The sequence below is a fragment of the Crocodylus siamensis genome, chromosome 10, assembly GCF_052110815.1.
Source record: "Crocodylus siamensis isolate JL-2025a chromosome 10, ASM5211081v1, whole genome shotgun sequence".
In the NCBI taxonomy this organism is placed as follows: Eukaryota; Metazoa; Chordata; order Crocodylia; family Crocodylidae; genus Crocodylus; species Crocodylus siamensis.
In genome coordinates this window covers 38,355,970-38,377,080 of record NC_143404.1, presented here as the reverse complement: position 1 = coordinate 38,377,080, position 21,111 = coordinate 38,355,970, and the positions used below count along the sequence as shown (strand labels likewise).

At 47.0% G+C, this 21,111-nt stretch overlaps 1 protein-coding gene and 1 pseudogene across 1 annotated transcript in view; both read left to right on the top strand.

Moving 5' to 3' along the window:
- Positions 1-373: 373 nt before the first annotated feature.
- The window catches only part of DIAPH1 (diaphanous related formin 1), a 138,485-nt gene continuing 117,747 nt past the window's right edge, over positions 374-21,111 (top strand). Inside the window, exon 1 of the mRNA XM_090020725.1 lies at positions 374-836. Coding sequence (XP_089876851.1) covers positions 732-836 — 105 coding nt within the window. The 5' untranslated portion in view covers positions 374-731. The remainder of the gene's footprint in view (positions 837-21,111) is intronic.
- Positions 10,192-10,412, top strand: LOC149856476 (U2 spliceosomal RNA; annotated as a pseudogene).

Below are 21,111 nucleotides of genomic sequence, written 5' to 3'. Positions count from 1 at the left end.
CCCTTCTGTGAGCACAAGAGAGATGGACTGTATCAGTCTACTGAAAGGGAGGAATGAGAAGCAGCTCTGCTACTGAGGCATGCAGGGGCTCACCCCTCCTCTCCCAAATGTGTGTGTTGGCTTTGTCATACAGCTAGTTCTGTTTTTGTTATTATTATAGGCAGGTTCTTCTTACAGACCTGCAACAAGTGCCTTTGTGGGTCCTATAAGTCTCAGCCTTCAAAAAGGCTTCTCCCCTGGCTGTTGCAAGAATTGCAGGCAGAGGTCAGCCACAGCCGTCCTCGCTCAGTTTGGCTGGTTTTACTGGCCTCTGATTCTCCAGGGGGAGCAACTGAGAAGTACAGCCGGGATGGGCTAGAGTATAACAGGCCAAGCCCCTGCGGCGCTGAGCGGGGGCAAGAACAGGCTCCCTCGGGCCCGCGTCTCCGGGACAGGAGTCCTGCAGCGGTGCCGCACCAAAGGCGCCTGTCGGCCTGGCGCGAGCACTGAGCTGCGCTGCCTCCAGGACGCGGTCGCGGGCGGGCAAAGCGCAGCTGCTCCTCAGGGCCCACGCTCCCGCGGCAGTGCTCCTGCAGGCCGGAAGCGGAAGTTCCCCCTCATGAATATGAGAGGAGCCGCGTCTGCTAATGAGATGCTGCCTGCGGAATGAGCGGGCGGGGCTGGGCGCGGCTGCAGCGGGCGGGCGGGCGAGCGAGCGAGCGAGCGGCGCGGCCTGAGGAGCTGGCGGCACCATGGAGGGCGGCGGGGGCTCGGCGCGCGGTGGCCGGGACAAGCGGCGGGGGAAGGGCCCGGAGGAGGCGGTGGCGCCCGCGGACTCGGGCAAGTCCAAGAAATTCGTAAGTATCGCGGGGCCGGACCCTGCTTTCCTCGCCCGCACCGGCCACTGCGCTGAGCGGCCCGGCCCTCACCTGCCGCAGGGGTTGTTTCGCCCGAGGAGGCGTCCGGCCCTGGCGTGCGGGCGGACGCCGCCCTTGCTTCCCCCCCCACGGGGCGGACTTCGCTCTGACTCAGCCTGGGGCGGTTCGACGCGCGCGGTCTCATGGCCCGGGCTGTGGTGGTCGCGGGGACTTTATCGGGAACTGGGTTCCGGCAGCTCAGGCCGAGTCCCGGTCGGGGCCGCGCGGGAAGCGGAGTCTGGGGCCGGGCGCGCACCTGGTGTGGGCAGGCCGTGAGTTGGAGGGAGCGTGTCTTTATGGCGGGAGCTCAACCCGCAGGCAGAGCTCGTCCTGCCTTTGGGCGGCGCCGTGCTACTTGCTGACCATTTTGCTGGCTCGTGAAATGTCACCTGCCTGGGCCATACCGGTGGGGCGGCGGCCTTCTGTGAGATCTTGGGGGGGCTCTTCCTGGTGCAACTAAGTCACCCCCTGCTGTGAGCTGGACCCTCACTCGCCCCCTGCCACCAGTGACCATGCCCAGCTTGCCCCATGGCCCCAGTTCCTGTGAGGGGCACTGCCTCCTGCTGGCTAGCCCTGCATTCTTTGGCCACAGGAGGCAGGGTGCAGGGAACAGCTCCTGGGGCCACGTATTTGATACCCTTGCTGTAGGCAAATCATGTAGGTCCCCCAGCAAGATCTGAATTGAGATGTATTTGTAAGAAGTAGGAGTGTTCCCCCATAAAGCCTGAATGCTTGTAGGTTCTGGTCTCAGTTTGGTCAGTGTAGAGCAGTCCATTTGACTTCTTTCATCTTTTGAAAAAGGCTTTAAAAAAGGGCGTATCCTTAACTACAGTAAAAATCCCAGAGAAGATGGGGAAGCTTGAGCTGCTAACTTCCATCAAAATGACAAGTTAAAGATTAGATTCCCCTTGTGTTTTTAACTCAAATTTTAACTTGACCTGCTAACATGCATGAAAGGTATGAACTGCTTGGTCTGCAGTAGGACTGTTAGCTCACTTGGGTTAACATTTGTTCTCATTAAAGGTAAGGATTTGGAGGAAGACATTAGGTATGCACACTGATTGTCTTTCTTGGTCTTTCTGGATCCTTTCCTATTTGTGGCACGTATGTAACTCCAGGACTCTCTATTGAATAAGATATTTTTTTTTAATTGTAGCTGCTTGTATGGGAGCCCTGGTGGTACAGATTAAGGTTTCTGACTGTTGACTGTTTCCATCTAGTTATGAGGGGTCACTAATCCGTTTAGTAGTATGTACTTTCTCAGCCTTAGGCAGGTTCTGATGGTAAATCCTCAGAGGGATGTGGATTAACTGAAGGGGCTCTTGGGAAAAGAGATCAGTGGGACTGCTGTGGACCTTTTGACCCTTGGAATCTCATTTGTGTAAGACAAGCATGTCCCAAGGGTGCTAGCTGAGGAGTAGGAGTACAAGATGATGCCTATAGATCAAACAGTGCTCAAGGCACTGGGTGTCTAATGTTTTGGTGTTTGGGACTGCTGGTGGGTTGGATGCAAGTTTCTTTTCCCTGCCACAGTGTGTTTTTCACATTTTGACTTAAACTGCATTACTTGATTCAAAGCATCATGTAGGCAGTGTCCCTGACTGATCACAGAGGAGTTGGCCCTTTTGCTAAAACTTTGTGTTCTATTCTCAGGTAAATTTACATGTGGAGTGGGCTTACCAGTGTATTGGCCAGGTTGCAATGAGTATTGGATTTGGTGAATGCAGTGTGGTTTGGTAATCGACTTATTGCTGTCCGTAAGTCACATAAAAGAAACAGGAAGGAAGTGCTTATCATAGGGCGTGTCTTTTACTATATGTCTCATGCAACAGAGAGGAACTTTGAAAATGTTAAGATCTTTAAGAGAGTTAGATACCCTTACAATAAGTAGTATTAGCAGGTTTGTAATAACTTACATATATGTAGCTCATTTTTATTCCAAAAGAATCTCAAAAACACATCACAAAGTACTTCATATGATACATAGATCACTTAATTGACCATAGAAATGTCACCCATCTCTGGAAAGAAACAGTGTAGCACTTTGGTAACACATATCAACTTTTCACAAGTATAGGGTAGGAAGTTTAAAATACTACAATAAAAATATTACTGTCAACTTCCTTGGAATTGAGGGAGATTGAATGTAATTATGCAAACTGATTTTTTGGATGTTGAAATTCATTAATAGTTATGTGAAAGTAGTTTTCCCTCAAAAATATGTACTTGCTGCCTTGGGAGCCAAAGAGATATTATTAAATGAGCTAAAGGCTTGGCATTTTTCTACATTTAGGATATCCTAAATTGGAGGTGATTCACAGAAGATTAGAAATGGTTAAGAGACTAGATGGACTGGTCTGAGGAAAACTTGATAGTAAAGCTTATAGTAAAGTTTGGCTAAACGACCACTATGGGACTGGGAGTAGACCACAAGAATGTGAAGGTGTAAGTAAAAAATATGGGTTGCTAGTGTTTGTATGTAGAAAAAATAATAGATATGGTCATTTTAAAGTGTAACAGTAACACAGAATCCACCTTACTCTGCCAACACAGCCTAAAAATGTTGAAACTGAAAAATCTTTTGAAAGCCAAATTACTTCCAGTTTATCTTTATTGAATGAAGTAAACCCTTTATAAGTTGTAATATCCAAATTTTGGGAATTGCTCTCTCTTAGAGAAAAAGAAAAAGGACTGAATATCACACAATTCTTTTTTAATGATCAGACATTAATCTTCAAAACAGTTACATAGCGGGGTACATGCTTCGTTGGGGGCATAGTCAATTGTGACTGTTGCTTGGGAGAGTATGAAGTACAGGGGGAAAAGTATATTCTGTTCCTTAGAAAAAGCTGGGTTGGACTTAAATGATTTAATAGCTTGTTTTCCTTCTAAGATGCTTTACTTTTTATGATCCAGTATCTTGTGATATAGGATAATCATGGGTCAGAAAAACTGGATTAGTCCTATCACATTCTATGTTACGGTCAGCAGGAATACTAGTAATTCCCAGAACCAGAGGATGCTGTAGCTCAGATGGGAAAGAACAGACATTGAACTACTAGCTGGTCTACGATGCAGATTACTAGGCCAGGCTATTCTAATATTATAAAAGCATCTGTTGGTCTGTCATGCTTTATTCGTGCTCTGATTGGCTGACAGACAGCCAATCAGAGTGCAAACAAGTGTTCAAATGGGAGCTGGTGGGGTGATGATGGTGGGGATGGAGGGCGGGGTGCGGCAAGGGCAGCACAGCTGGTTTCGCCCTCCCTGCCCTGCTCCTGACAGGTGACAGTGATGGAGTGGGGGGGCAACCCCCTTTTGCTCCTTGCAGGTGAAACAGGGGGGATGAAGCCACCAGCTCTGGCCTTGGCCTGCCCCTCCCCCCTTCTGTTATGACCACCTAAAGTGGTGGTGGTGTGGGAAGGAGCGGGCCTGAAGCGGGTTGGGGGAATAGTGGGTGCACCACAGCAGTGGTGGGGGGAGGGAAGGAGTAGGCCCAGGCCTCATATGGGGCAGGACCGAGCCCCAGCCGGGAGAGAAGCTGGCCTGTCATGGCAGTGTGGGGGAGCAGTGGGCCCAGCCTGACCCAGCGACAGTGCGGGAATGGGAGGAGTGGGCTCTGAGACAACAGGAGGGAGGTGGGGGAGGAGGCTTGCATCTCTCCTCCCCCAGCTGCTGCCGGGCCTGCTGCTCCCCCCAACTGCCACAGCGGGCTGGCTTCTCCCCCGGCTTGGGCTTGGGCCTTCTCCCCATCTCGGGCCCAGGCCCAATCTCCGCTTCCCTTCCCCCCCCCCTCGTTCGTTGACTCCAAGCCCACTCCTCCCATCCCATTCCCCCACCACTGCCAGGTCAGCCCAGGCCTGCTGCTCCCGGCTTCTCCCCACCCTCAGGCCCGGTCCTCCCCCGCATCAGACCTGGGCCCTCCCTCCCACCACTGTGTCAGGGGGTGAGTGGGGGGAGTGGGCCCAGACCCTAAGCATCCCCCCACCCCATGCCATCATTCCTGATGGGCAATTGGCTAGTATTATTATAATCCCAAAGCAATTTTATTAGCTATACAAAAAGAATTGTGTACTGTACAGCAAATGCTAATGATATCCAAGGCATATCGTCATTTTTTTGTAGCATCATGGTAAAAAATAGTGTATTTGCTAGAATATAAGATGAACCCCAATAATTAAATTCTGTATATAGAAAATTTATGAATTTGGTAAAATTTTCCAGGTATAGAATCTAATTATTGGACGTTTGCCTTGAATTTGTTCTCCTTCCACTCATGGGAGTCTGCTGGGAAGTAGGGGACAGGACGCCACTCCACTTCTGACTGAGTCTCAGCAGCTATATGTGGCGGCAGGGAGCAGGGAAGGCAGCCAGCTCCATCGCATGGGGCCCCCCCCAGCGGCTCACAAGTGCCAGGAGCTGTATGTGAGCCCTGTGCAATAGAGGAGGGCCGACCTGTCTCCTCTTCTTGCTGCCACATGCAGCTTCTGGAATTGACTGAAGCTGCATGCTGCCGGGCAGCAACCACCTACATGGGCCACGAGTATCCCAAGGGTCTGTTGCTGCTGCTGCTGCTGCTGCTGCCCAGGGCAGGGGCTGTGCGCCATGGGAGGGGCATGTGTGGGGGCAGGTTCCCCCCCCACATACACCCTTCCTCACATCCCACAAACATCATATGCCCACACCGCGTCCCCACAACCCTCCCATATATACACACACCCTGCAACATATCCTACACCCTGTCACACATACCCTCCCTCACAAACACCACAGGCATCCCCACATGCGCACTCTACCATACACACACACACACACACACAACACCCCCCAACCACACACCACACAAGTCATACTTTATTTTTGAGCTATTATGCAGTCATTTCTATATATATTACGCAAACACAAATCGGGACAAAAATATTTTTTTAAATAAAATTAAAATATGTTATAGTAGATGTTTGACTTTTAATATATGATTTGTTTTTGCCTGGTTCCAAGATGGGGGCAAGGGGAAGGACTTCCAGTGGCAAAGATCAGGGGTTTACAAACTAGACTTCTCATCCCCAGATGGCGACCAGGGGGCAGGACACGTGTTATGAGTGGGGCTACCTTTGTGGCCCTAGACAGCTCACCAAAATTCATTAAGCAGTCTTCCAGCCAAAATAATTACCCACTCCTGCCCTAACCATTTTCATTTCTCCCTGCTGAATTCTTTCCAGTTTTGTCCACATCCTTGTGGGGGTGGGGCACAAAACTGGACAGAGTACTCCAGGTGTAGTTTTCTGAATGCTGTTGAATAGAAGGGAATAATCGCTTCCTGGACTAGCTAATGCAGTCCAATATGCTGTTAGCCTTCTTTGACAAAGGTATACTGTTGGCTCCCATTCAGCTTACTGTTCACTGTAACTCCAGTTCCTTTTCTGCAGAGCTGCCTGTATCAGTGCATGGGATTGTTGTGTCCTTAGTACAGGACTTTGCACTGGTCCTTATTGAACTTCATGAGATTTTTTTTTGGTTCAATTCTCCGATTTGTCAAGGTCTCTCTCAATCATAGCTTTACCCTCTAGCATTTCTACTACTCTCACCAGCTTGGTGTCATCTGCAAACTTGCTGAAGGTGCACTCCATCCCATCTTCCACGCTGTAGATGAAGATACTGAACAAAACTGTCCTGAGGACCGATCCTGGGGGCACTTTACGTGAGATCAGTTGTCAAATAGACATTGAGCCATTGATTACTACCCTTTAAATGATTCAGTCATTTTTTGTCCACCTTGCAGTCCATTTGGCCAACCTGTGCTTCCTTAGCTTGGTTGCGAGAACATTATGGGAGACTGAATCAAAAGCCATGCTAAAGACAAAGTTATGTCACATCCACTGCTCTTGCCATGTCCACAGAGCCAGTCATAGAAAACAATCAGATTGGTCAGGCATGAATTACCCTTGGTGAATCCATGCTGACTGTTCCTGATTATCTTCCTTTCCCCCAACTGCTTAGAAATGGATTCCTTGAGGACCTGGTCCATGAATTTTCCAGTGACTGAGGTGAGGCTGACCAGTATATATTTCCCGTGATCCTCCTTTTTCCCTGTCTTAAACATAGGCACTATATTTGCCGGTTTCCAGTCATCCGGGACCTCTCCCAATTGTCATGTGTTTTCAAAGATAATGGTCAATAGCTCTGCAACTGCATCAGCCAGCTCAGCACTCCTGGATGCCTCGTGTCTGGGTCTATGGACTTTTATATTTCCAGCTTTTGTAAATAGTCCCTAACCTGTTCTTCCGCCACTTGAATCTGGCTGCTCACCTCCTTTCCCAAGCTGACCTTGCCTGTGAAGGCTCAGGTAAAGAAGGCACTGAATACTTGAGCTTTTTCCACATCATCTGTCACTAGGTTTCCTCCCTTGTGAAAGGACCCACCCTTTCCCTGACCTTCCTCCTGAGCAACTTTTCCTCCTCTGCCCTGCCTGTCCTTCCTGAACAGGTTATACTGATCCATGACAGTACTCCAGTCGTGCAAGCTATCCCACTAAGTCTGTTATTCCAGTTGCATCCACATGCTGATTAGCTCCCAGTCATGACTGGAACTAGGTGTTATTGTCACAGGTCCTGGATCCTCCAAAAATGTATATGCAGATAAAGTACAGGTCAGCCTGGTCTGGCTCTACCTTGTTGAGGGGAGGGTCATACTAATAGTATGTAGGGACCTACCAAACTTGCATTTGCATGATTTTCATAGAAACTGCATATTTAGGTGGGCTCTGTAATTTTGGTGGGCTCGCTGCGAAAGAAAAAAACCCTATCTGCAAGCAGGAAAAAGGGTGGGGAACCCTGGAGTCTTGAAGCATGGTTGGATGTGGGGGAGGACAAGAGGGAACAAATTGGAGGCTGAGCCTATGACATGAGTGTAGTCCGAGAGCCAGTCCAGGGCCAGTCAGGAAAGCAGGAGGGTTTTTGCTCCAGCTTTTAAAGCACCCACAGGCTTGCTGCTGCAGTATATTGCAGCATGAGGAGGATTCTTCATCATGCCCACTGAGAGGAAATCCTCCAAGACAGCCAAGTACATTTCAGTGCTTGACCGTGTAGGACAGTATCCTGCAGGGACCTTGCACACAGATAGAGACAGGCTTTTCTGTATTGCCTGCAGTGCAACTCTGGATATTTTGAGGAAAAAACAGTATAGATTGACTCTTAGAGTCTGAGGCACACGTAAAATGAAAGGCTGTTGCAGAGGCTGAAGGGCAGAGCAAGAAACAAGCAAATATGTCCTCGCTCTTTAAAAGGACCATAGAAAGCAGCTCAGCGAGATAAGAGGTGGCATTTTCCTTCATGGAGGCTGTCAAGGTGAACATCCTACTGGAGAAACTTGATCACCCAATGTTAAAAGACTACTTGAACCAAAACGTGCCAGATGCTGGCAGTTTTCCATGTGCCAACAAGTTTCACCAAGACTATCCCTCTGCAGTGATTGCTTCACATGTAGAGTCCACAAAGGCTGTGCTGGTAGAGTATGACTCCTCCATTCTGGCTAATGAAGCTCGTGACCCTTGATATAACTACGTGCTGCACATTTTCTTTGTGCAGGGAGCTGGACAGACCAGGACCTGCCTGTGTTTCTGACAGAGCTGGTCTACCTCATATCTGTCAATTTTTCTACTGTGTCTCAAGCCATTGTGAAGGTAACTGTCAGTTATGAGATATAGAATTTAACAAGATCTCAGCATTTCTGTCGGACAGGGCCATGTATATGTGCAAGGCTTTCTCTGATGTGCTCCAACAAATGTTGCCCATTGCAGTTCGTGTCACCTGCAATGTGCACATTCTGTATTTAGTAAGTGACATTTGGTTCACGTAGTTCCTCAGTGTGAATAGCGTGGTGTCAGCCTTCAAGCGCTGTCCAGGCTGTAAGGTCTGGTACAGGAAGTCTGTTACCAGTCAGAGTGGGGACTTGCATGTCACTCTGTCACTGTTACCAGAGCCTGTGCTCACAAGATGGAATTCCTGGTTCAACGCGATCTGTTACCACGCCAAGTATATGCAGTACTACCAGCAGTTTGTGAGTGAGAAATTGGAAATTGCACCCAGCACTGCATGCTTAAGCTTTATGATCACTTAAAGTAAAGCAACAAGTGGCATTTGTGGCTGACTATGCCATCAAGTTCATGGAGTTTCTAATACGGTTCGAAGGTGAGCAAGCTGTCATTCACCACTCGCACAACAAGCTGCTGGATTTGAAAAGCTGGGTCAAAGACCAGGCATTGGAAGAATTGTCAAGCTGTCCTCATGAAAACCAGTGGAGAAAGAACCTGTTCCAGGAAACAGCTGTGAAGCTGAACCAGTACTATAGGTACGATGCATTACTCTCACCATGGTTCTAACAACTGGCTGCCTCCTACCTTAGTGCTGTTTGCATTTTGGACCCCAATCAGGTATCTGTTCTGAGTTGTGACCCTCAGCTACTGAAAGCAATCCCGGGACAGCAGAAAGAGCACTAGAACGAACGTGCAACATGAACTCTGTCAAAGGGATGCCTATACCTGTGTTCAGGGACTCTGTATGTTACTGGTTTCCACATCTGTATGCCCTGGCGAGATGCTGCCTCACCATCCTAACGAACTCAATGGATGCTGAGCGTGCCATCTCAGTATATGAACAAATATATTCACCCCACAAAGATGGAGAGTGTCTGCAGCAACTGTGGCTGGATGCGGCATGTTCACATTTAATGGCATGAATTGCCTGTCTCAAGGTTAGCATTTCAGTTTCAACTGCTTTTTATAATGTCCTTTCAGAAAGTGTATATAGTTGGCATTAGTTAATAAAGTGTATAGTGGACATTAGTTACAATTCCTGTTGTGTATATCTTTATTTTAATTAGATATTTCATTTTAGAGTTTAAGTGCTTGGATTGCTTAATAACACATCAGTTAATGGCTTCTGTGAGCGTAATCCCCTGATTAAGCCTGCGGAAGCCATTGAGGGAAATATTGTTAAGCAATTTAAGCCATGGCTTGGGGCCATCTGGCAATCTCCAGGGAGGGGTGGGACTGCCTGGACCCTTTGGCCAACCAGAAGCATGGTAGGGGCCTGCCATGCTCAGCCTGCAAAAATGGCAGCTGGTCCCAGGATCTGCCTGCAAAATCAGCTGGCTGCCTCCTCAAGTTCAGTAGACCCCTAATCATATATGATGGAATGAAGAGGAAGTTGAAATGTATTCAGTGTATTGGCTCACCATGACTTGAAAAAGAATCGGCATTGAGGGGGGTTGCATTTAATGTGCGCTGACTTATAGTTTCATAGTTTGTAGGGTCGGAAGGGACCTGAGCAGATCATCAAGTACTTACCTGGCAGGACCACGTAGGCAAGCTCCTCAGGGTAATTGTCTCTGATATGTCCTCCATAGGAGGTCTATATTGAGCAGATTCTTTTTGGTATTGGGTGGTGGAATCGGAGCGTGCTCCATCCACTCCATACATTGACCTGGTATTGCAGTGCTTCCAGGACCGGTGCTAAAAAAAAAAAAAAAAAAAAAAAAAAGATCATCAAGTCTGACCCCCCTGCCATGGCAGGAAAAGGTACTGGGGTCAAATGACCCCAGCAAGGCATTCATCTAGCCTTGTCTTAAAGACCTCCTGGGTAGGAGCCAGGACCGCTTCACTTAGAATTTGGTTCTAGATCCTAGCCACCCTGACGGTGAAGTAGCGCCTCCTGATGTCTAGTCTGAATCTACCCTCTGCCAGCTTGTGACCATTATTTCTAGTCACTCCTGGTAGCTCTTGGGGAAACAGGGACTCCCCCAATGCCTGCTGGTCCCCTCTGACTAGTTTGTAACAGGCCACTAGATCCCCCCTCAGCCTTCTCTTGTGGAGGCTGAACAGGTTCAGGTCCCTTAGCCTCTCTTTGTAGGGCCTGCCCTGCTGCCCCTGATCATGCGAGTGGCCCTCCTCTGGACCCTCTCCATGTTGTCCACATCCCTCCTGAAGTGTGGCACCCAGAACTGGATGCAGTACTCCAGCTGTGGCCTGACCAGTGTCGCATAGAGGGGGAGTATCAGCTCCTTGGACCTGCTCGAGATGCATCTGTGGATGCATGACAAAGTATGGTTGGCCTTCCTGACTGCATCCCCACACTGCCGGCCCATGTTCATCTTGGCATCAATGATGACTCCAAGATCCTTTTCTGCCTCTGCACTGATGAGAAGGGAGTTCATACCTACAGGCTGGGGGTGCTGGTTCTTCCTCCCCAGGTGCATCACCTTGCACTTGTCAGTGTTGAAACCCATCCTGTTCTCATCCGCCCACCCCTGTAACCTGTCTAGGTCTGATTGCAGCCTATTCTTCCCATCTAGCGTGCCCACATCCCCCCACATCTTAGTGTCATCAGCAAATTTGAACAGGGTGCTTTTTACGTCCTCGTCCAAGTGACTGATGAAGATGTTGAACAGTGCGGGCCCAAGGACTGAGCCGTGCAGAACCCCACTGTCCACATCCCTCAAAGTCGAAAGTGACCCATCCACCACCACTCTCTGGGTGCGGCCCTCCAGTCAGTTAGTGACCCATTGGACTGTGTAGGTGTCAACACCACAGTGCCCCAGTTTTTTAATGAGAATGTGGTGAGAGAAAGTGTCAAAGACCTTCCTAAAGTCCAGAAAGACTACGTCCACTGCTGCCGCTGCATGTAAGGATTTTATGACCTGGTCATAGAAGGCCACCAGGTTGGTCTGACAGGACCTGCCTCTAATGAACCTGTGTTGGTTGCCCCTAAGCATAACCTCTCCTGCTGGCCCCTCGTGAACATGTGCCAGGATAATTGTCTCAAAAAGCTTACCCAGGATAGAGGTAAGATTAACTGGTCTGTAGTTTCCTGGGTCCTCCTTCCTCCCTTTTTTGAAGATGGGAACCACGTTGGCCTTCTTCCAGTCCTCTGGCACCACACTAGAGCACCACAAGTGCTCGTAAAGCCGTGCCAGGGGTCCCATTAATTATGTCTTAATTCAAATGGGATACACTAACCTATTTTAGGTTCCCATCAATTAGTTGGCAGAGGAAATACCGTGACCACTGAGACGGCTTTCATAGTTGCCCCTGGGGATGATTGCTTTTTTGGCATGGGGTAGTATGCGTGGAGGTAATGTATAGTAAACGTCCTACTTGCTGTTCAAGCTTTATGCCCACTTTATGGAAATGGGAGACTCCTCCCTAGCTTGCCTCTGGTGCCTTACAGCTGAGGGCAAGCGAAACTCCGGGCATCTGAACCCCAAGCTTCTGGGCTTGGTCCTGCATGTAGGATGGCTTCCAAAGGATTTGGAAATATCTGAAACCCCAGTTGGGGTGGAGGATGTTTGCTGGTAGTAGGGCCACTTATGGTTCTTGACTGACTCATGGATTTGGATTGATTTGGCTTGGAACACAAAAAATTTTCATTTAAAAAAAAAAAAAATCAAATCCCATCAATATTGTTGCAACGGGGGCTCTTGTGCTTCTCCCCTAGCTGCTTCTCAGCCTTTTTGGTAGGAGCAAGAAAAATCTGGGGGCATCTGAACTCCAAGGCTCCTGGGCCTGGGGTTTGTACAAAGGATACTGTCCCTCCTCTTCCCTCCCCACCCAAATAAAAAATAATTGGAACCAGGGATGAGTGTCAGAGTTTGCTCTGAACATACACACACCCTCATCTTGTGTTTGAGTAAATACAGTGAGGTTTTATTGACTCTTCATATGAAAAAGAATATAACAGCTGTTACAGTGTTCCTTCTGTTGTTTGTTTTGATAGTATATTCATTAGAAATCTTGGAGCAATGTTTGAATTTAATGCTGCTTCCAAATTAAATGAGCTGCAAAATTTCGTACTGACAGTGTTTAATGGCATTAATAAGGCTGTCAGGGAAAAGAGCTGGAGTTTAGGGCAATTTAGGACTCTTGATGCCCCAAAGGAGAAGTGGGGGGGCATTTGCTTTTGGTTCTTTGAAGGTGACTTAAAATTTTTTACACTTATTGGGGAAGCACCTCATCTTTTCCTTCCTTTTTTGAGAATTAAGCTTGTTTCCACTGATATCTTTTATTGGACCAACTATATAGTTGGAAGAAAAATTAGACGAGCTTTCAATTAAAAACTGCCCATCTTCAGATAGTTCTTTCCCACACCTGAGAGAGGACACTTTGTGCCCTAATGCTTGTGTAACCTCTCTCTCAACTATATAGTTGGTCCAAGTAAAGATATGACCAAAAACATAGCTTTCTGCATATTTTCTAGACCATCAGGGCTATAATAGCACTTCATCCCTTCCTGGCAGTGGTAGCTTAATGTTTCTCTAGAGTATTTGAACTTTCTGCTTTGTTGCTCCTCTATGTCCATAACAGCATCCAGGTTCTGCATTCATTTGAAACAGCTCTTACTGAAAATAACATTGATTTAGCACATTATCTGAATGTTACTGCTTACAGTGATTAGCAGTAAAATGATTAATGATATTACCTTTGAGCTGACTTGCTTTCAGATGCAAAATTCAGCATCACCTTATTATAGTGATTCTCAGCTAGGGTGTTGTGGCACCTTGGAGTGCCTTGAGATCTTTTTAAGCGTGTGTCAAGGTGCTGTGTAATATTAGCACTGTTAGGTATGCAAACACCTACACATAATTCACAAGATAAACCCAAAGATCTCAAACAGGAATCCATAGTGTCAATACATGTTGACCTCTTGTAATCTTTCTGAGTTCTTTACAGCAGAAGAGTTACTCTCTTTTCCCTAGTCAAACTGAGCAAAAGCAAAGAATTGGTCAAACAAGGAAGGCGGGGGTGCCTTGAATCTAATGAGGTTGAGCAACTGCCTTATTGGTTCCTGTCACCGCCCATCTTCTCAGTTGGTGTATCATAGGGCCTTGTTTCACCCTTTATCTTTCTGTTATGCTTTATTTCTTGAGTAACCACATACATATAGAATTAAATCAGCAAGCAGGAACTGTGGACTAGACATTAATCTTGTTTTGTGTTTATACTTTTTTATTAATTCTCACTGAAGAAAATAGCCACTGAACCACGGGGCACTTTTACATGTACACGTGATCCGGGGGTGGAGGGATGCTGCTTTAATTAGAGCAGCTCTGAAAGCTGCTCTAATTAAAGTGCCACAGTGTCTCATGTATTGGCATCCCTGTGCTTCAAAATGGAGGATGGGATGCTTTATCTAAAGCTCGTTCAATGCGTTTTAGGTCACTGTAATTACAGCGCATCAGAACAGCCTCTGTGCTTGTGTACAGACACTCATGATACAAAAAAACCAGGTTGGATTGATTTAAATCACATGGATTAAAGCAATAATCCAAAAGCCCAATTTTAAATCATTGATACTTATCATCTTGCCCATTGTATGTATTTTTTGTTGGTGTATTCTGTTGTGCACACTTCTCCTGACTCTGTTCCTTCTCCCTCAAGTCTCCTTTACCCTGTGATGTACTGCACCATACCATTTACCATTTGAGAGATGAGATGATGAGAGCTCAGGCAGAGAGAATAAAATGGGAGTTTGATATCATCCAGTAGGCTTAGTACAGAGGTTCCCAACCACCAGGCCATGGCCTGGTAATGGGCCACAGCAGGTTGGCTGCCGGGTTGTGGCATGAGCCCCCCACTTGGATCCCCAACTGTTTGCCCAGGTGAGTGGCTTCTGGGGTCACAGCTGAGCTTCTGGGGTTAAAGTTGGGCAGCGGGGAGGGAGCCCTGGGAGGGAGGCAGCTGGCTTTGCACACTCTGTCTTGCTCCTTCCAGGCTGCAGTTAAAAAAAAAAAAAAAAAAAAAAAAAAAAAGGTTGGGAATTGCTGGTTTTTTAGTGGATAATCCTGATCAAAGAGTACCCATGATGGTGTCTTCTGGAATGAGAGGCCAAGTTCCAACACCTGTGATGACATTGTTTCATAGTTGATAGGGTCAGAAGGGATTGTTGATCCTTTGCTTCCAGTAGTATAGATGCTGCATCCCTTGCAGGGTCAAGCCCTTAATACAGTGATTTACAACCTTTTTTCATCTGCGGGTCCCTAAAAAAATTTAAATGCAGATACGGACTGCTTTGGACATCTCAAATGGAGGTTCCCAGACCCCTTTGAATTTTAAGTGTTGGTATTCATATACTTTTGATTGATCATAGTCATGTTTTGTGGGCCCCTTAGACATAGTCTGTGGACTCCCAGGGGTCTGCAGATCATAGATTGAAAACAACTGTGCTAATACATGAAATATTGTGTATTTATAAATAAACAAATAAAGCTTGACCTCAGCAGTTAGATATTTCCTCCTCATTCTTACATAGAATAAAATCAGACTTTAATTCCAGAGGTTTTTTAGTAGAGGTTCATTGAGTCAACATATTATTTAATTTAAATTACTGTAATAGATTATATGAAATTTATACCTTAGCCTATGCTGTATTAAATTCAAATTTCATGTTAAGATGGTTTATTTTTAGAAAGGGAAACTTACTTATAAATTAAAAAATCCGATTTTAAATAAAAATCCATTACAAAATATTTTTTAATCATCAATTTTTATCCACTCTGGCAAAAAGTTCTGCTTTTTTCCTCCCATTTGGTTTCTCAGTTTTCAATGAACTACTCCAAATGAAGACAATTATTTTCTCTTCACCTGCTAGCTAAATAAAAGCAAAATGTAATTAAGGTAGAACTGGAAGGGACGTTGTTGCACTAGGTTGGAGATGCCCAGGCGTGGCTGGGCCGGTGGGGTAGGCACCGACAAGGACGTGGCTTGAGTTATACCAAACTTTTTATTTCTACTTAGCAAAATGCACAAAATACTTTGCTACTACTACTTCCCACGCTAATCTCAACGACTCACATATATAAACAATTAAACAATTACAAACAGTTAACAACGGGGAATTGTGTCCATTGGGTCATGAGGTTCAGGCCAAGGCCCCTTGCGTCCAAAACCGTGTGTGGTCTTGGTGCAGCTGGCCAGGGCCCTAGTCTCGGACCTGGTCAACAGCTCATAGATTTCTTATGGTCAGTCCACTGGGTCACGAGGTTCAAACTAAACTCTCTTGCATTCAAAACTACCCTGTGAGTAGTCTTGGGGAGGCTGAGTTAGTTCTAGTCCCAGACCTGGTCAGCGGCTCATTGATTTCAAGAGGCTATTTAACAGTTAGGCTTGCATGCTTACCACAAAGGCAAACAGGAGCAGCTTCATGGCTGGAGAACGCTAGTCACTTCACGGAGGCCTCAAAAACTGACCCAAGATGGCGCTCGGGGAGGGGTAGCTCTGGCGGGTGATCAGTCCGCGGGCCCTTTGACGCTTGAAGTTTCGTTCCAAATTTCCCCCATCAGGGCTTTTCCCGCAACTGCTTTTGTACTGTTAGGCTGTAGCATTTTATTTCCAGCGACCAATCAGTCATCTTTTCCCTCAGCAATTTGTTCCTGGTGACCAATTGTGCGCCATATCAAAACTTTGGGCTGCAGCATTTTATTTCGACTCACACCAGCTATTATTACCTTGCTTTTGTTTGTCAGGCAGTTTCAAGGCAGGTGATCTTCTGCTACGTGAGGGTAGCAGACGCCACTCGTCCAGAGACCTTTGCGTTGAGGCCTAGCACACTGCCGACTTATAATGCAGCCTGGCCATTCATCCGAGTGTGCCCGTGACAGACGTCACTAGGTTGTCTAGTCCAGTCCCCTCCTCAAAGTAGGATCTTCCATGAGTAAGCCATCCCAACGAAATTTCTATCTCAACTGCTCTTGAAAACTTGTAAGGATAGAGATTGTACAATTTCTCTAGGTAGCCTTGAAATCAATGCTTGACTATCCACGTAATCAGAAAGTTCCTCCTAATCTCCGATTTAAATTTACCCTGCTGAAGCATGAGGCTGTTGGTCTTAGTTGTTCCTTTCTAGTCATGAAGGAAGTGGACGTAAACTTTTTTTATCCATTTCCCCACTATTAACCTTTGCTGCTACTGCTGCTTTTTCAGACTGTATTTAGCCCAATCCTCTTTTCCCTTTCCTGACTGTTTGCTCCTATCCAATTATCCTTGTCCAGTCAGTCCCAATTCCCACCTCCTTGCTCTCTGCTATCTGTTTCTTCCCCTTACCCAGCTCCATTCTTATGTCATTCTTGTTCGTCACTTTCTGGTTCTGTTTCAGCCATGGCCTTTTCCTCTCAACTCAAGGAGCCAGAAAGTTAAAACTTCTTAAAATAATAGCCTGGATATTTACATGAAAACTGCTTGTTTTGTTCTAGCACTGTTCATGGAAATGGCTTAACTGCTTTTGGTTGAAATTTTCCAAAGAATTTACTCCATGGAGACAGCTGGCATGGAGAATTTCATCCCAAACAGTTCAAGTTATAAGCAACTGAAAACTGGATTGGATTAAGGAAGCTGGATAACAAAAGGTAGTGCTGCGACCACTGCATATAGGAGTGTGTATTTTAAATATTTTAAATTGGTGCAGGACCTTTCCATCCTTGATCTGCAGCTTCTGAATAACTGTTAATCAGGGAACTGTGCTGTATATTGTAATATGAGTACATCCAAAGAATGGACGCTTTACAATTAGCATAACAACTGGAGGAAGGGCTGTGTTGTGTATGGACACAAGGAGGGCTGGCAAGTGAAGTGCCAATGCTTCATTCATAGCGGTACTGCAGCTTGAAACAGACCTATAAAGTAGAGAATGTGAAGCAGAAAATGTACTTATTCAGTGGCTGCACTGTGGGGGAAGTCATGGACAAGTTATTTGCACCGTCAGAGCTGTTATGCCAACACTAACTATCTATACTGGTACCATGCTTAGAGAGATTATTTTACAAACAAATGATGAATGGGGCAAATCACAGGTCATAGCTATTATCAATATTTAAAGCCAGGTCGAGACTTCATAGCACAGCTCTGTGTATGCCATTTAATGTAAGAAGATTTTCTATGCAACTATAAGGACTTGGAAGTTATTTTATTGAAAAGTTTAGTTCTTTCTGGTAGGGCAAATTTTTATAACAAGCAGACAGTTTTTTGTGGCCAGTTCTTTGCCTGTATTATTGTGAAAAATATGGGCCCCTAAATACAGGTATTTCTGTAACTCCTGAATTCTTCACGTGGTCCCAGGTACAAATTCACTGGGTAAAGTAAAACCCAGGAGGAACTAGAGTACATTTTGCCAAACTCACCTGTGTTTGAAGTATAACTTGCTCTGTCTCCCTACCATTTTACAATGTCTGTTAAAAGTTTTTAACATAATTTGTTTAAATACACCTTTAGCTTAGGCCTTGTCTAGAGAAGAATTTAAAGGTGTGTAATATTAAATTACTTGTCTTGCTTCCTAAAACTGTAAGCTTTGTCTTGGGTACTTAAAAAAAGATTGAGCTAGCATAATCAAGGTATTTTAACTCCATTGAAAACTGCATTTAGTACTGGGGTGGACATAAGTAAACACTTGATGATATCTGGTTGAGTTATACCTTAAGCTTTGTTCTAACTGGTCCAGTGTAGCAGTTATACTTTTATTACACTATATCTCTTAACTGTTGTTAAGATGAAGATGTTAGTTAGATCAAGCTAATCTGTATTTTAGCTAAACAGACTTTATCAAGGCCAGCTAATGTCACTGTAAAAAATACTAAGGAGCTTTCCAAACGTGTATATTAAATGCATAAAAAAAACTTCTGAGGTGGTACAGAAGCTTTCTTAGCTTCAGCCTCCCCCACCAAAAAAACAAGAAAAAAAGCCTCTAGTCCTCATTGTTGAGAAACATCTAGCCATTTTAAGAGAAGCATACAGCTAATGAGATTGTCCCATAATGCCAATCTCCCTTCCACACTCCATTAAGTGACAGAAACCCAAATCTATCTAAACCTGATGCCTTTTTAATGCAGTTATTCATTGCCATTGTAAGTATCTACAGAGCATTGCGACCTGAAAGTTTGGGGACAGCATACAATAAATGTAATCAAGCATGTATTTTGAAACTAATGTATTGAACTGTTTGCATGTTGCTTATTTTCATAATTGAAGTTAAAGCCTCAAATTCTGACTTCAAAAGAAATCATTTGGGAATTTCAGTTCTCGTGCACCAAAGTCTGATCTTGCCACAAGTATTTAAATCCATTTCACCATAGACTTTAAACAAGGACTTTATTATACAATTGTGTTTATACCTAAGGAAGCTGCTGGCATTTGAGCTGGAGACAGTGGAGGGAAATGAGTCTGTTTTGCAGTTGTTCTTCTTCAAAGTAATGATAACCATGTCAGTCTTTGAGACTGCAGGGACGGGATAGCAGACTGCTTCCTCAAAATGTGGTGTTTCTCTTCTTTTGACTTTCCGAGGGGCAGTTCCCAGTAGATGATACCAGGACTTGAATGATATGATCTCAGCTTCAGAGGTGGGCAAAATATCGCTAATGTACTGGAGCCAGCCTGTCCATTGATTGTATCTATCTTGTGGCTGCCCTGTGGCAGTCTGCATAGAGCCGTGCTACCTCCAGCATCGCCCCAGGCACACTGACATGCACTACTGTGGCCCCAACCAGCATGCACAGCTTCCTGGTGGGGCTGCCTTCCACTCACTTGGTTGCCTGCAGGTGGCTGTTCATCACGCAGGGCGGGCAGAGCGGATGGAAGGAATCCAGGAGCTGGAGTAGGAGCCCCACCTTCTGGGACAGGAGCCGCTTGGCTGAAGCCTCCCCCCACCTCACTAGGCATGTGGTCCCCATGGTCGTTGCTGCTAGACGTACACCAATATATTGTTCTATATTATATTGCCACTGATAAAAGGAAAATTAACATTATCGGCAATTGGCTGGTTTTGGCCTATGTGGCCAATAACATCACCGATAAATGCCGCATGCAAGTGTGTAGCCAAGGGTAGGTGCTGCCCAGCCAGGATGGGACACGGAGTGGCTTGGTTGAGGTTGGGGGTGGAGCTTCTGTTTCTGTGTCCATTCCCAGGGGGGCATGGTGGCACATATGCCCCCAGATTTGTCTGCAGGGCGAGGGTGGGCCTCCTGCTGCAGGCTGGGGCCAGTGGCTGCACTGGCCTCTTTCCAGTGGGCTGTACTTGGGACAGGTAGGGGTGGGTGGCAGCAGTGCTTGGAGGGGAAGCGATGGTGAATTTTGGGATTGCTGCAGCCCCCCCACCTGCCCAATGTGCAGCCCTGGCCCAGCTCCGCACTGGGAAGAGGCCAGCACAGCCCGTCCCCAGCCTGCAGCAGGAGGCCCTCCCTTGCCCTGCACTCGAATCTGGGGGGCACATGTGTCCGCTGGTTCCTGTGGCCCCTAGATTTGCTGCTTATGGCTCTACCCTGCATCCCACTTCCTGCCTCACCATAGGGGGCCTCGATCATTCTCCCCTCTCCCCCACACACCCCTTCCCACTCCTTCCCTCCCCCATAGACTTACAGGCTGAATGCTCCTCTGCAAGATGCTGGGCTGCATATCCGTTATTAGATCAGTATTGGTTGATATGGCTGGTTAATAATTGGCTATCGGTATTGGTCTAAAAATTTTTTATCCGTGCATCCCTAAACACTGCTCCCCTCCGCTACCTGCTGCCTGGAGCAGCGCAGCAGGGGCTGGAGGAGGAGGAGCCTCTGGATACCGGTGGGGGTGGGGAGCTGATCAGTATCGAGGTGCCCTGTGCTCCTGCTGGCTCTGGGAGGTGCACCTGCCCAGGGATTTATGGTGAGAAGGCATCGGGACTCTGGTGTGGGGTAAGCAGTGGAGTCACCCACCCACCCATGACTTGCTTTGCCCAGCGGGAACTCCTTCCAAGGCACCCAGCACAGATTGCTGCAGGGGGCGGGGGCGGGGGAGCTCTGTGGGCTTGGCTTGCACGATCCCAGGCCCTGCACTCCTGCCAGCCCTGGCTTTGGGCCCTGCATTCCTGCCGGCCCATGCTCCTGCCGCCCTTCTTGCTGCCGCCGCTGATCCTCCCCACCTGCTAGCTGCTCTGGCACCAGGTGCCAGAGCAGACTCTGCGCTCCTGCCACTTTGCCCTGGGCCCCGCTTGCCTGAACTCCAAGCTCGCACGCTGCCCAGCCCCACCACCTGCCCCTTCTCACTGCTACTGCTCCTCCCCACCCGCTCCAGCACCATGTGCTGGAGTGGACTCCAGGCACCTGCCACCACTCTCTGGGCCCCTGCTGACTGCTGCTCACCAGTTCCCTCGATGCTGATACTGATAGGCTGCTTCTCCCCACCTCCATGCTGAGCGCTATAACAAAA